Consider the following 15166-nt stretch of genomic DNA (forward strand, 5'->3'; position numbering starts at 1 on the left):
ACTGTATGCATGTGTCACACAGCACATGGCCAGATAAGGTTGTAAAATGTTAAAATTACATTTCCCGGTGAATGCATTTGTCACGGTTGAAAGCAATACAAAAGTGCAAAAATGCATAAAAAAATGCTACTTGTGAACATAGCCCAAGGTGTGGAGGAGTATTTTTTTTTGTTGTAATTTATTTTACCTTATACACAAGTCTTTACCCTGGAAAGGAACTTCCTTAACATATTTCACAGGAAAGCAGTTTCAGTTTCGTTTTTGAACGTTTTATTGTGAGCCCTTAAAAGTGGCTTAATACCTCTGACCACGTTGTTGGCAGCAGTGACCTGGGGGTCAGAAATGCTTCCTGGGGCGATCCCCATGCTGTCCCCATGTCATTTGAGCACTGTCACTATCGTTTTGGGCACTTGTTAGGCTTTTAAAAGACTGCCGGGGGTGCCGCCGCAAAAATGCTCGGGTCTCCCATAGACTAACATTGGGCTCGTTGCTCGGGTCGAGCACCCGAGTATCACGGCGAGCTCGGCCCGAGGTTCGAGCACCCGAGCATTTTAGTGCTCGCTCAACACGCTCAACACTAATGATAATATGATAACATGTTTTATTAAATCCAGTACAGAATAAGTTTGCAGGCTATATCTTTTAACAGCCTAACCTTCATTGTACAGCATGCTGTGATAAGTCGTAACACTATTATCAACTTTAAGATACACAGCTGTCATAAAAAATTGAAAGCAATAACACTTATCATCAGTGTGCTAATGTGACACCCCAGGGGTCTGGTTGCCACAGTGATAGAGATATTATGTCTGAGAGCAGGTGGGAGGTCCTTTGGTCAGGGATCCTGTGCATGCCACACCTCCTGCCCAGTCTTGGGAGGGGAAGAACTTCCCCTGTATAAACCCGGGGCTGAGGCAGGGTGAGTCAGACAAGGAGAGTGGAGAAGAGAAGCAGCATAGGAAACAGCAGAGTTACAAGGAGTCAGGGGCTGGCAGCTACAGAGCTCGCCCTGACTAAGAAGATTCTTTACCGGACCCGGAGTCCGAGGCTGTGGGGACTAACTCCTACCCAGCAGCAGAATCCGTCGGGCAGGGGATTTCAGGTCCTCTGGCCCAGAAGCCCGAAGGCACGGTCACACGCGTGGGACCAGCACCGCCATCGTGGAGCGGAAGCCATTAGAAGGCCCCGAGTCACCGGCCATACGGGTGAGCACCACACGGTACACTCAGGGACGTGGGCTACTTACATCAGCTTCTAGCAAGGTAGCCAGAAGAGTACAGTCAGTTTGGGAGGCCTACAACTACGCCTGGCCAGGGGAGATCCCATCTGCTCAAAGACTGACCAGGCCCCGTTTGCTAGCAAGTACTCCGGGAGGGTCTGTCGTTGTTACCAGTAAAGACCCTGAACTACACCGTACCGTCTCTGAGTGGTTCCTGCTACCCCCATCATCCACGTCGGCTGCCCTGAGGCCATACCCCTCCCGTTGGGGGTTATACTATCACGCTGCACAATCCTACCACCGGCCTCAGCGGTCTGCCCTGGAGCAGCAGCTTCCTGGCTGCACTCAACGGGTGGCGTAGTCATCAACTATTTACTACTAATAGACTGCCGTCTAGTTTGACTCCCTGGGCACGGACCGGGTCACCGCCACGAGATTACAACCCTCCACGGATCCGGCTCCGGGTAAGCTCCCGCGTGCGCACCGCAGCGCGACACAGGCCCAGGGGCGCGTCAACTTTGGCGTAGTCGGCAGGATTTCGTGCCCGCAACCACCGGGTACTGCGTGCCTGAAAAGCAAAGACTGTTCAAATTTACCAGTGGTGAAGGTTTCCCGCCATCCGGCGCCATCTTCTACCTTCTTCCCGCCATCCGCGAAGTTTTCCCGCCATCCGGCGCCATCTTCGACCTTCTTCCCGCCATCCGTGGAGTTTTCCCGCCATTGGACGCCATCTTGAGGACGCCGCGCGGGAAGAAGAGGGGCGTGGACTCCGAAAGCGCGCGAGAACTGAAGCCCCGCCTCACGTCCGGACGTTGCGTAAGGTCCTGGAAGGAGCCCAGCAGACGCCGACGTCACAGGAGCGCGACGGAAGGTCCTCAACCCTGACGATCCACTGCGGAGCCGCGGCCTACGGAAGAGGATCATCGCAAGGTAGGCCACGGTCCACTAGGGGGGAGGAAGATGTCGGATACGGAGGAGAGCTTCACTGCCTCAACCCCCGCCAGCGCTACCGCTGCTGCAGTTATGCCCTTCACCATGCCCTATATCCCGGGAGCAGCTTGGCTACCCCAGTACTCAGGGGAGTCACATACCCTGCATGACTTTAGAGAAAAGCTGGATAGCCTCTTCCAGGTGTACCCCCTCACAGAAGAGCAAAAAGTGAGCATCCTGGTGGCCCAACTAACCGGGGCAGCCAAAAGGGAAGTAAAATCCTGGCCACCTGGGAGGAAGACTGTCGCAGGGATACTAACCCGGCTGAAGGACACCTTTGATACCCGCACCTCAGCCGAGATTAAGCTTAGATTCTACGGGTGCAAGCAGCGAGCGCATGAGAGTATAAGGGACTATGCACTAAACCTACAAGAGGCCCTGAGGGCCATAAAGCAGACCGACCCTGATGGGGTGGGAAACGAGGACAGGCTGTTGACTGAACAATTTATAGAGGGTTTATATTGCAATGCCCACCGAACCCAGTTGCGGGCAATGGCCTTACAGGATCCCCATCTGGACTTTGCACAGTTCAAGGACAGAGCCATCCGAGTGCTCCGAGAACCGGCACCAGGTGGCGTTGTGACCCACAGACGCCCCACTACCACTTACTACCAGGAGGCGGCGCCCTTGTCAGCAGGGCCTGTGGGAGCTGATGCGCAGGCTTTGGACAATGACCCGGCTCCAGACCTACACCATCAGGTCCAAGAGCTAGCTAAGAGCGTTGCTGCGCTAACCCGAACTGTGCAGTCTTTACAGGTTTCCACCCCAGGGAAGATCCAGCTGGCATCCGGACCGGAGGACATCCCGTGGCGTCGACCAAGGAGGACCCCACCGGCCAGAGGAAGACCCAGTGACCGATACAGTGAGGACGGACGACCCATCTGCCGCCGCTGCAATCAACCCGGACATATGGCAAGGTACTGTTCTTTAAACGGGCACAACCTGGGGTAGAGGGCCAACCCCCAGGAAAAAGATCACCAGGCCCATCGAACTGGCGCAACAGATATGTGGGAGGACGTCCAGTCTTGCCTGTGGTACTGGATGGCATTCCCATGAGTGCCCTACTGGACACCGGGTCACAGGTCACCACCATCCCGTACGTGCTCTTCAAGCAGTACTGGAATGACTCGGATATTACCCGCTACCCCGACGACGACTTGAGTATCATCGCCAGCAATGGTCAGCCCGTGCCACAGATCGGATTTAAAGAGGTGACCATCAAAATTGGTAGAGTCGAACTGGCCGCACAGGGACTGATCATTGTAGATATCGATAAACATGAGAGTCACCCAAAAATAACTCTAGGAACTAATGTAATTGAAAATTGTCTTGCAGAGGTGATTTTCCTTTTACAGCAGGTTGCCAAGAATGCCAGCTCCGGCGAGCAGCGGGTGCTCCAGAAAGAGATCCGGGCACTGATGCAACGGCAACAAGTGGAACTCTCCGGCGGTGAGATTGGTAGCGTAAGAATGTGTGACCCTTTTCCTATTGCCATGCCCCCAAAAAGTGAAATGATGATTTGGTGCCGGGCAGCTATTGGTCTGAGAGGTAGAGATTACCAGGCAATGGTAGAACCAGTTTACTCAGACAGTAGGCCCACCATTTTGACAGCACGGGGGGTGGTCAATGTACGCCATGGGAGGGTGCCCATTCGCATAATAAATATCGGGGAGAGGGAAGTGTACCTGCCCCGGTATGCCACGCTAGCCAAATTATATACCACTAATCAAAGTTCTATACAATCTGTGGAACCCTTGCCTCCATCTCACCCGGAGGAAGGTAACGGCTATAAGAAAGACATGGAGGACTGGTGTCAGCAACTACATTTGGGTACTGACTCCACTCCCTCACATCAGAAACAAGGAGTCTATCGGGTGGTTCAAGAGTATGAGAGAGTGTTTAGTAAACACCCGTTAGACTTCGGGCGAGTCAAGGGGGTAGAACATCGCATCCCCACGGGAGATCATCCTCCCATAAAAGAGAGGTATCGACCCGTACCCCCTGCACATTACCAACACGCCAAGGGGATGCTTAGAGATATGAAGGAGGCTGGGGTAATCCGGGATAGTTGTAGCCCCTGGGCAGCCCCATTAGTTTTAGTCAAAAAGAAAGACAACACCATGAGGATGTGTGTAGATTACCGGAAAATCAACCGTATCACACACAAGGATGCGTACCCCTTACCAAGGATAGAGGAGTCATTGGCTGCTTTAAGATCTGCTAACTTCTTCTCTACCTTGGATCTCACTAGCGGGTACTGGCAGGTTCCTGTAGCAGAGGCGGACCGGGAGAAGACCGCATTCACCACCCCGATGGGACTTAGCGAGTTCACCTGCATGCCGTTCGGACTCTGCAACGCACCAGGAACCTTCCAACGCCTAATGGAGTGTTGTCTGGGCCACAGAAACTTCGAGACGGTCCTGTTGTACCTGGACGATGTCATCGTATATTCCAAGACGTATGAGGACCACCTGAAACACCTGGCGGAAGTGTTCGAGGCTCTGGCGAGTTACGGCCTAAAGGTGAAACCCTCCAAGTGTCACCTCCTGAAACCAAAGGTGCAGTACCTGGGACACGTGGTGAGCGCTGACGGAGTGGCTCCCGACCCCGATAAGATCACCGCAATTAAGGGATGGCCAAGCCCCTCCAGCGTAAAAGAAGTGCGGCAGTTCCTCGGGTTGGTAGGCTACTACCGAAGGTTTATTCCCGGTTTCACCAAAAAGGCAGCACCTATGCAGGACCTCCTGATAGGCCAGTCCCGGAAGGCCAAGAACCAGAAGCCGCCCTTCAAATGGGAAGAGCTGGAAGAAGAGTCCTTCCGCCAGCTGAAGATGGCCCTCACGGGGGACGAAATCCTGGCGTACCCGGATTATAGCCAGCCCTTTATCCTCTACACCGACGCCAGTAACATCGGGCTAGGAGCCGTACTGTCCCAGATCCAGCAGGGGAAGGAACGAGTAATCGCCTACGCCAGCCGAAAACTGCGACCCACCGAAAGGAACCCCGAGAATTACAGCTCATTTAAGTTAGAGTTCCTGGCCGTAGTATGGGCAATCACTGAGCGCTTTAAGCATTACCTCGCTTCTTCCCGGTTCACCGTGTACACGGATAACAACCCGCTGACACACCTGGACACGGCAAGACTCGGTGCCCTGGAGCAGAGGTGGATGGCCCGTCTGTCCAACTACGAGTTCACAATTAAATACCGGGCAGGACGCTCCAATACCAACGCGGACGCCCTGTCCAGGATGCCCAACCTGCCGGACGGAGGAGAAGATCCGGAGGGACTGGAAGAAGTTGAACTCCCTGCGTTCCACCGTCATGGGACTATTCAGTATTCCCACCGGGTAAGGAGTAAGCAGGCTGCTACGTTGAACCCCTTACCCCACTACAACTGGGTGGAAACGCAAGACAGCGACCCTGCCGTCCGACTGGTGAAGGAGATGCTGACTCGGCCGGAGGCTCGCCTTGAACCAGACGCTCCGGAGGAAGCCAAACAACTATGGGCAGAGAAGAGTCGACTGTTCCTTTACAAAGGGAAGTTGTGCCGCAGAATGGTTAACTCCCGGACGCATGAATTACTCTGGCAAGTAGTGGTGCCACGAAGAGACGCAGCCATGGTGATGGAGGCATACCACGACGGAGCTGGACACTTTGGGTGGAAAAAGCTGGAGTTCCTGCTGCGCGAGCGGTTCCACTGGGTAGGCATGAGGGGAACCATCGAGAAGTGGTGCAGAGATTGTGGCCCGTGCAACCTGAGAAGGAAGGACCGAGCCAGCCAGAAGACTCCCCTGCAGTCCATCGTCACCCGGCAACCGTTGGAACTGGTAGCCTTGGATCATGTAAAACTGACCCCAAGCAGAAGTGGCTACGTCTACGCGTTAACCATCGTGGATCATTACTCCCGGTTCTTGGTTGTCGTCCCCGTCAAGGACTTAACGGCTCAAACAGCAGCTAGAGCCTTCCAGCAGCACTTCTGCCGTCCACACGGGTACCCGGACCAAGTGCTGACGGACCAGGGACCTGCCTTTGAAGCGGAGGTCTTTCAGGAATTCTGCAATCTGTATGGCTGCCGGAAGATAAGGACGACACCCTACCATCCGCAGACTAATGGACTTTGTGAAAAAATGAACCAGGTGGTAATGGATCTTCTAAAAACGTTGCCCCTGGAAGAACGCAGTCTGTGGCCTGAAAAGTTGCCCGATCTGGTGGACCTATACAACCACATCCCGGTAGGTTCCACCAACTGTACCCCGGCTTACCTAATGAGGGCAAGACCTGGTAAGTTACCTGTTGACCTGGAAATGGGAGTCCTGACCCCCGAGGACACTTCACCAGAAACAGACTGGAACACAGAGAGGCAGCAGCAGTACCGGAGAGTACAGGAAAGCGTGGAGCGAAGTCTCTGTCAGGCTAGGGAAAGACAAGAGAAAACTTACAACCAGTATGCTCCCGCTGTTCCCCTGGTACCCGGAGAGCAGGTCTTGAAGAGGAAGAGACGGCTCCACAAGTTGGACGACCAGTGGGAGAAGGACCCGTACACCGTACTGCCCTCAAGCCACGAGAACCCGAAGGTCTGTACCATCAGTAAAGACGGAGGGGAAACCACAGCCATTGTATCCCGGGACCACCTGAAGAAGTGTCCCGAACAACTGAGGAACCCTGAAGAGGAACAAGAAGACCATCGACCCGTGGAAGAAAGGGAAGATATGGTTAGTACCGTGCTCGGGGACTTTCCTCAGTCTTGGACTCAAGTCAATGGTGCAGTTGTGGTACCCGTACTCACCTTCTTCCAACCATCATCCCAAGAACCTACGGAGCAACGGGTAGAGCTGGAAGAACAGCCGGTCCAGGAGGCAGAAGACTCCACACAAGCAGAACAGGAGAATCAACCCTCTGCTTATAGTGAGCCTGCCGTACCCCTAGTGAGACAAAGAGCCGGTAGACAGCTGCCCAGTTTACCCTTGACAGCTCCTACACCCTGTAGTTCAGGGCCAGACAGTCAGCTCCGTAGGTCCACTCGGGCCACTAGAGGCCAGTTACCCGCACGCTGGAGAATTTAAAGTGTATAAATTGTTTTATTTATGTTTTTCTGTGTCTTGTTGCTTGTGTATAATTTTGTGTTTCTAGTTATTTTTAGGAAACCTTGGTGGATTTACCGGGAATCCTTGTATATAGTTGGAGCGTAACCCAGGATGGACTAGAGACTGTTAAGGACTCAGGGTAGGACAGACCCCTACCTGGTTACGTCTCCCTGTGTTGGTGAAATGGACACCTTTGCTTTTCTTCAAAGACTGCATCCGGTTGCGGACACGCCGTAACCATCTTATGTGTTTTTCTTATAGTATTGTAATTGTTATACTTTGTTATGTTTTTCTAAATGTGTTTAGTCCCGGAGTACTAAATTTCACTAGGGGGGAATGTGACACCCCAGGGGTCTGGTTGCCACAGTGATAGAGATATTATGTCTGAGAGCAGGTGGGAGGTCCTTTGGTCAGGGATCCTGTGCATGCCACACCTCCTGCCCAGTCTTGGGAGGGGAAGAACTTCCCCTGTATAAACCCGGGGCTGAGGCAGGGTGAGTCAGACAAGGAGAGTGGAGAAGAGAAGCAGCATAGGAAACAGCAGAGTTACAAGGAGTCAGGGGCTGGCAGCTACAGAGCTCGCCCTGACTAAGAAGATTCTTTACCGGACCCGGAGTCCGAGGCTGTGGGGACTAACTCCTACCCAGCAGCAGAATCCGTCGGGCAGGGGATTTCAGGTCCTCTGGCCCAGAAGCCCGAAGGCACGGTCACACGCGTGGGACCAGCACCGCCATCGTGGAGCGGAAGCCATTAGAAGGCCCCGAGTCACCGGCCATACGGGTGAGCACCACACGGTACACTCAGGGACGTGGGCTACTTACATCAGCTTCTAGCAAGGTAGCCAGAAGAGTACAGTCAGTTTGGGAGGCCTACAACTACGCCTGGCCAGGGGAGATCCCATCTGCTCAAAGACTGACCAGGCCCCGTTTGCTAGCAAGTACTCCGGGAGGGTCTGTCGTTGTTACCAGTAAAGACCCTGAACTACACCGTACCGTCTCTGAGTGGTTCCTGCTACCCCCATCATCCACGTCGGCTGCCCTGAGGCCATACCCCTCCCGTTGGGGGTTATACTATCACGCTGCACAATCCTACCACCGGCCTCAGCGGTCTGCCCTGCAGCAGCAGCTTCCTGGCTGCACTCAACGGGTGGCGTAGTCATCAACTATTTACTACTAATAGACTGCCGTCTAGTTTGACTCCCTGGGCACGGACCGGGTCACCGCCACGAGATTACAACCCTCCACGGATCCGGCTCCGGGTAAGCTCCCGCGTGCGCACCGCAGCGCGACACAGGCCCAGGGGCGCGTCACTAACATGTGTAAATAGACCTCAAGGGGCCCTGATGCTCCTTTCACCATGGCTTTCTCAGAGGGAAGTATCCTATGGTGTCATTATCCTATATTGTGCTTCATTTACCAACTATGCCTACAAGGTTGGCATCTCAGTGTTGTCTTTCTATTGCAGAAAACACTTGTATTTAGAGAAACTTCTACAGCCATTAATTCAGTACCTGCATCTTATTTAACCCATTAGCGAATAAGGATATATCAGTAAATCCATGCTGGGGTCTGTAAGTATGTAAAGGACTCAGGAGCTGAACTCTTTCCACATACAAGAGATGCTGGCTATGTTGCATAGTTATCATCTATCTCTAATTGCAGCAACCAGAGCTGAGCTCTAATCGCTGCTGTTAACCACTTAGATGCCACTGTCAATTTCTGAAAATTACATTTATGTAGAGTGGGTGGCAGTGTATAAGCTCCAATTGGCAAACTGGCTCCAATCAGGTCTCCCAAGATGTAATCATAGGAAACTAACAGATTACCATGGCAACCCGGGACCTGCTGAAGGTCTCTGTTGCTATAATTTTGTTTCTCCTGTGAAGTTCAGCCACAAGCCGCTATGGGGGGAAATTCAATAAAGCCAATGAATTAAAATTTTCAAATGATCCGTTCAGTTCTAGTATTGCTATTAACATACTAACCTGGAGACATAGGAACCTGTGAAAAGTATAGCACTACATTATTCTCTCAGGAGTTTTTATATCAGTTTGATGTTGGCTTATTCTACTGTGGTAGTGCTGTACCCACAATCTATATAATATCACAGTCCGCTTGAGCTTATTTTCATGTGATTGTTGGTTTATAGGAACAGTTTAGCAGAATGCATAAAAGCATGGTTAACACAAGTCCTTTATGCCTGATCCATAGATAAACAGGATTCATCTTATGCAGATCTATCCCTAACGATTTTAGAACACTTTCACGCCTACATTGTACCTGAAGTATCTGCTGTCCAGTGTTATTCACTGATTTGTATTTTACAGAAGTTATTCTATGCAGATATGTGGAAATACATAAATATGGATCAATCTTTCTACTTTGTACTCCTCCTGTCATATTATAGGTAGCCAAGATGCCCACAAAAGACTTCTTCCATAATGTCTTCCATGCACCTACTAAACTGAGATAGAGAAATAACTAAGAAGGATGATTGATGCAAATGTTTATTGAGAAAAGTGGTTATTAAACTGGCCTACATTTCCAATTACAGACCATAAAATATAATAAGTTCTATAGAAAACACTACACGAACTGGTTGAGTTTTAGTATGGCTCAGAAGGGTGTAATTCATACAGTGCGATTCTCTAGAGCGCAGTAATACATCCCTGTGTCTGATCGTTGAATGCTTCTGATTGTCAGTGGAAAGGTTTTGTTCTCTGGGTAATGAGTGGCAGAGATTCGCTGTTTGAACCCCTTATCCAGATCTTCTTTCTTGGATTGATCATGAAGAAGGAATACGATAGAGCCACCATATTTCTGGACATACCAAATCAACACATACTTGGTGGACACATAGCTACAGTCAAAGCTTACGGTGTCCCCTTCTCTTACTGTCTTTTCAGTATAACTTTCTGCTGTATCATTGCCTTCCAATAAAATAGAAAAGATGAGAGCAAAATTCAGAAATGTGTACAATTTGAGGTTCATTTCTGTCACTGAAGGGTCTGAACAGCTGTGATCTTGAAAGCCTTTCACCTTCCTGTAGATGAATGCCACAGTACAAGGCTAAAGCACCTGTATAGTCTCACTACTTATACCACGCCTTTAACTGTGCTATCTAGAGGAGAACTGAGTAAAGTAGCCCACGAGCATAGGTTTTTACATTTGAGACCTGCATATGACATGTTAAAAAGTACTAAAATATATGTAACTGAAAGTAAATGTCAAGCAGACATCAACTGTTCAAAACAACATCCACTGAGCTGAGCTGTGTCATTAGATAACACCATTCATTGTCCCTAAGAAGTCACATTTACTAAGTAAACCTAACATATGGGATTCACTAATTGCCTTTGATACCTCATTAGGGCTGATTGATAGCCCTTATAGTCATGTGACAAAATGATTTTTTCTCCCTTATGTGCAGCACTAGTCTTAACAATAGAGAATGTTATGTAATAAGGGATGGCAATAGTTATACATAACAAGAGGAGACGCAATGAAATAAGAGACAGCACAATATATAGCAAAAGAGGATACTATGTAATAAGCAGTGGTGCTATGAATAACAAGAAAGGATTATATGTAAAAAGTGATGGCGTTATACATAACAAAAGAGGATGCTGTGTAATAAGTGCTGGCACTATGAATAACAAGAAAGGAAGATATGTAATAAGGGATAGCGTTATACATAACAAAAGAGGACGCTATGTAATAAGCGCTAGCGCTATGAATAACAATAAAGGATGATATGTAATAAGGGATGGCGTTATGCATAACAAAAGAGGATGCTATGAAAAAAGCTCTGGCGCTATGAATAACAAGAAAGGATGCTTTGTTATAAGGGACAGCGCTATATATAAAAAGAAAAGGCACTATGTAATAAGGAATGACACTGCATATGACAAGAGAAGACGCTATGTAGTAAGGGATGTTTCTATACAACATAAGAGGGGACATTATGTAATAAGGGAGCTGGGTGGATTGATTTTCAGGACTCTGGTCCATTGGCCAGGTCAGTATTCTCTTGATTAGCTGGACAAGCACATCATCATTTCAGAGTGACATACAAATGATGTTGCGTTAGCCCAGCTACTCAGAAGTTGTGTCGGGGATCCCAGAAGGTAATAGATATGTAAGCTTCGTGTGCAGAGACTATAGAATTTACCGATGGACCGGAGTTTTGCGAGTCTATACTTCCAACTCTAGACAGCGCTATACATGATAAAGGTGCTATACATGATACAAGTGTATCTTTTATAAACTAGAGTATTACTCCCATAATCTCTCAGCAAGTTATACATTGGAGAATATTTACATCCAGTAACTTACTGCTGACATCTCATCTGATTAGAGCTATTTTCTTTGTTTCTTCTCCATTTTGTCAAGCGTTTATGTCGACGTCTTAAAGCCGTGATTCGGCCACTGTAGAGTTTGCCGCACTAACCACTGTAGTCCTAACAATAAAAAGATCACATATATGTAGAGTACATTTGTTTCCTGAATAAATAATCCCCATATACAGTTTGGGTATGTGAAGACTGTCAGGAGCCTCTGCGGATTTGAAGCTGCGTGTTATACCGGCATCAAACCCGCAGCGGGCAGATGTTACAGCATAGTGGATGGGATTGGTAGAATCCAATGTCCACTATGCGTCTCCGTGCACCTGCGGATCATCTGCAGACACGGACATGCGGAGCATCTTTCCAGACTGCAGCATGTCAATTTCTCTTGCGGAGTCATCGCCAGTCTCCACAAGAGAAATTAGATCAATGCAATGTATTGATTGCAGTGAATCCGCATGGTTCAATGAACACATGCGGATTTACCTGCGTGCAGCGCATTGAACGCAGCGTAAAGTATACTGCGTTCAAAACGCTGCCTGTACGGATGGTGTGTACATACCCTTAGATTCACTCAAAAAAGGCCCCAAATATTCTCTAATAATTCTCACTAGAACTAAGCAATCTGAATGAAACAACATTCAATGAGCTCCTCAGTATATGGAACTTCGAACAAGCCGGGATGCTTCATTGTCGGAGCAATAAGGATGTTAGGCGTCGGGCGTTTGCTGGATCTGAAATTGGGTCAGAATCATCTGTGGATTCTGTGGTCTCCCATTCTGGTCCAACCAGGGCTGATGCTGCTCAGCATCACCGTCAGTCGCAACGCCTGGCTAGTGCACGAGATGTACAAGCTGTCTCTTGGGTCTTTGTTCCTAGTAGCGTTAAGCTTAAGTTGCGGAGGGGAACAGGGCTGCTACAGCCTAAGTCCAGGGTGCACTGCACTGAGCATGCTCGTGACATGGCAGACCGTGATTGGTGGTTTGGTGTCAGCTTATCCGGTGACCCGGTACCGCCTGATTGGCCACGGTGACGTCATCAGTAGTGCGACCAATAATGCGACTGTGGGCAGGGCTAAGTCTTTAAATAGCTCGACCACAAGCATGGCAGTGTGCTCTGATCATTCCGTTTAGGTTGTGTACCTGTGTGGACGCTTTTCTGTTTGGGCTCCACGTGCTCCCTAGCTGCTCTCTCCGTGACCTGCCGATGCCAGAGTTCGCTCGGCTGATTAGCACAGGTCGCTTAGGTAGGCTCCATGTGCTCTCTAGCTGCTCTCTCCGTTACCTGCCAATGCCATATTTCGCTCGGCTGATTAGCACAGGTCGCTTAGGCAGGCATAGATGTGCTTAGGCAGGTAGTTCCCGTTTGGCAGTTTGGCTCCGGCAAGGGGGTTGCTATACACCCCCATCAGACTGTGGGTTCCGTATCCCTAGCACCGCCTGTTAGCCACTTGGAGAGTTACTCCGTAGACCGGTCACACACCGGCTGGGAGTACGTACACTCCGGGGTGAGTCACACACACTTCCTAGCGCCTGCTGCGTAGTCTCTGTGCAGTCAACAGAGATACGGCTACGTTAGTTGTCGCACATCTCCCGTGCAGTTAACGGAGATAGTGCGAATACTTTTCCCGTCCCGGTGTGTTGTAACACTGGTGGGATTTATATTTTAGTTGGTTGTTTTACATTTTTACCCAGTGGGTGTTCGGCCGCAGTCTTCTAGGCTGCATCGCGGACCCCGGGTTCGGTTGCTTTCCATTTTTAATAAAGTTGTTGCAACCGTCCCCTTAACAGAGGATACTGCAACCAAAGGGATCACTGATCCCTTATCATGGCGGAGGCTGAATAAAATGTTCCAGGATTCAACCAATGAATTGCAACATAGTCTGGAGCAATCGCTTATGGAACTTGTCAAAGACCTGCAAATCTGGCAAAATTTCATGAGAATTGTGTCACTGTCATTGATGAACTCAAAGTTAGAGATATTTATTCATTTATTTTAATCACTTATATAGCGCCATTAATTCCACAGCGATATGGAGAAAAGTGTAAGATACTGTCACTAGTTCCAGGCATTTGTGAGGGACAACGAAAGTATATTGGACATCACATGATTCTCTGATGAGGTTTGATACTATTTGTCAGGTTATGCTAAAATGCAAAACATTCGAATATGGGCCGTTAAAAATCCGTTTGCCACAGGAATCCCTTTGCCACTCCATGATCAAAAAGATGGCGTAAGTTGTGCAATATCTCAGTTGCACATCATAGGCTCAATTTTTTTTACACCACTGTGAACATTGAGGTGCAGCTGAACATTTTTGAAGCGTTTGCGAATCAATTGGATCATTGTGAGTTAATGCAAGGTTACTTCCAGGAAGATAGAGCAAAGTGTTACACATAGGCAAGAAGTATTGTTGAAATTGAATGCTTTTTCCGCAACATGGTCATTTCAACGGAGATGTATGTATACATATATACAGTTGTGCTAAAAAATTTACATACCCGGCAGAATTTTTCCTTTCTTGGCCTTGTTGCAGAGAATATGAATGATAACAAAAAAACTTTTTCTCCACTCATGGTTATTGGTTGGGTGAAGCCATTTATTGTCAAACTACTGTGTTTTCTCTTTCTAAATCCTAATGACAACCAAAAACATCCAAATGACCCTGATCAAAAGTTCACATACCCTAGTGATTTTGACCTGATAACATGCACAAAATTTGACACCTGTGACCTGTTTGCTTGTAATCAGTGTGTGTGCATAAAAACTGAGTGAGTTTCTGGGATCCAAACAGACTCTTGCATATCTCATCCAGCCACTGACGTTTCTGGATTGTGAGTCATGGGTAAAGCAAAAGAATTGTCAACGGATCTACGGGAAAAGGTAGTTGAACTGTATAACATAGGAAAGGGATACAAAAAATATTCAAGGAATTGATAATGCCAGTCAGCAGCATTCAAACTGTGATTAACAAATGGAAAATCAAGGGCTCTGTAAAAACCAAACCACGATCAGGTAGACCAACAAAAATTTCGGCCACAACTGCCAGGAAAATTGTTCAGGATGAAAAGAAAAACCCACAAATAACATCAGGTGAAATTCAGGACTCTCTGAAAACTAACTGTGTGGCTGTTTCAAGATGCACAATAAGGAGGCATTTGAAGAAAAATGGGCTGCATGGTCGAGTCACCAGAAGAAAGCCATTACTGCGCAAATGCCACAAAGTATCTCGCCTACAATAAACCAAACAGCACAGAGACAAGCCTCAAAACTTCTGGAACAAGGTAATTTGGAGTGATGAGACCAAAATTGAACTTTTTGGCCACAACCATAAATGTTACAATTGGAGAGAGGTCAACAAGGCTTATGATGAAAGGAATACCATTCCTACTGTTAAGCATGGAGGTGGAACACTGATGTTTTGGAGATGTGTGAGCTACAAAGGCACAGGAAACTTGGTAAAAGTTGAAGAAAAGATGAATGCACCACGTTATCAGCAAATACTTGAGGCAAATTTGTACTCCTCAG

General features: G+C 48.6%; 1 protein-coding gene across 1 annotated transcript in view; it reads right to left on the bottom strand.

The window, feature by feature from the left end:
- LOC141251102 (T cell receptor alpha chain MC.7.G5-like) overlaps window positions 1–10424 on the bottom strand; it is a 51830-nt gene extending 41406 nt beyond the window's left edge. Inside the window, exon 1 of the mRNA XM_073670332.1 lies at window positions 9930–10424. Within this exon, the coding sequence (XP_073526433.1) occupies window positions 9930–10283 (354 nt within the window). The 5' untranslated portion in view covers window positions 10284–10424. The remainder of the gene's footprint in view (window positions 1–9929) is intronic.
- Between the last annotated feature and the right edge of the window lie 4742 nt (window positions 10425–15166).

This window comes from Phyllobates terribilis, unplaced genomic scaffold (assembly GCF_046119375.1).
Source record: "Phyllobates terribilis strain yellow unplaced genomic scaffold, ASM4611937v1 Scaffold_1__5_contigs__length_1240528914, whole genome shotgun sequence".
NCBI lineage: Eukaryota > Metazoa > Chordata > Amphibia > Anura > Dendrobatidae > Phyllobates > Phyllobates terribilis.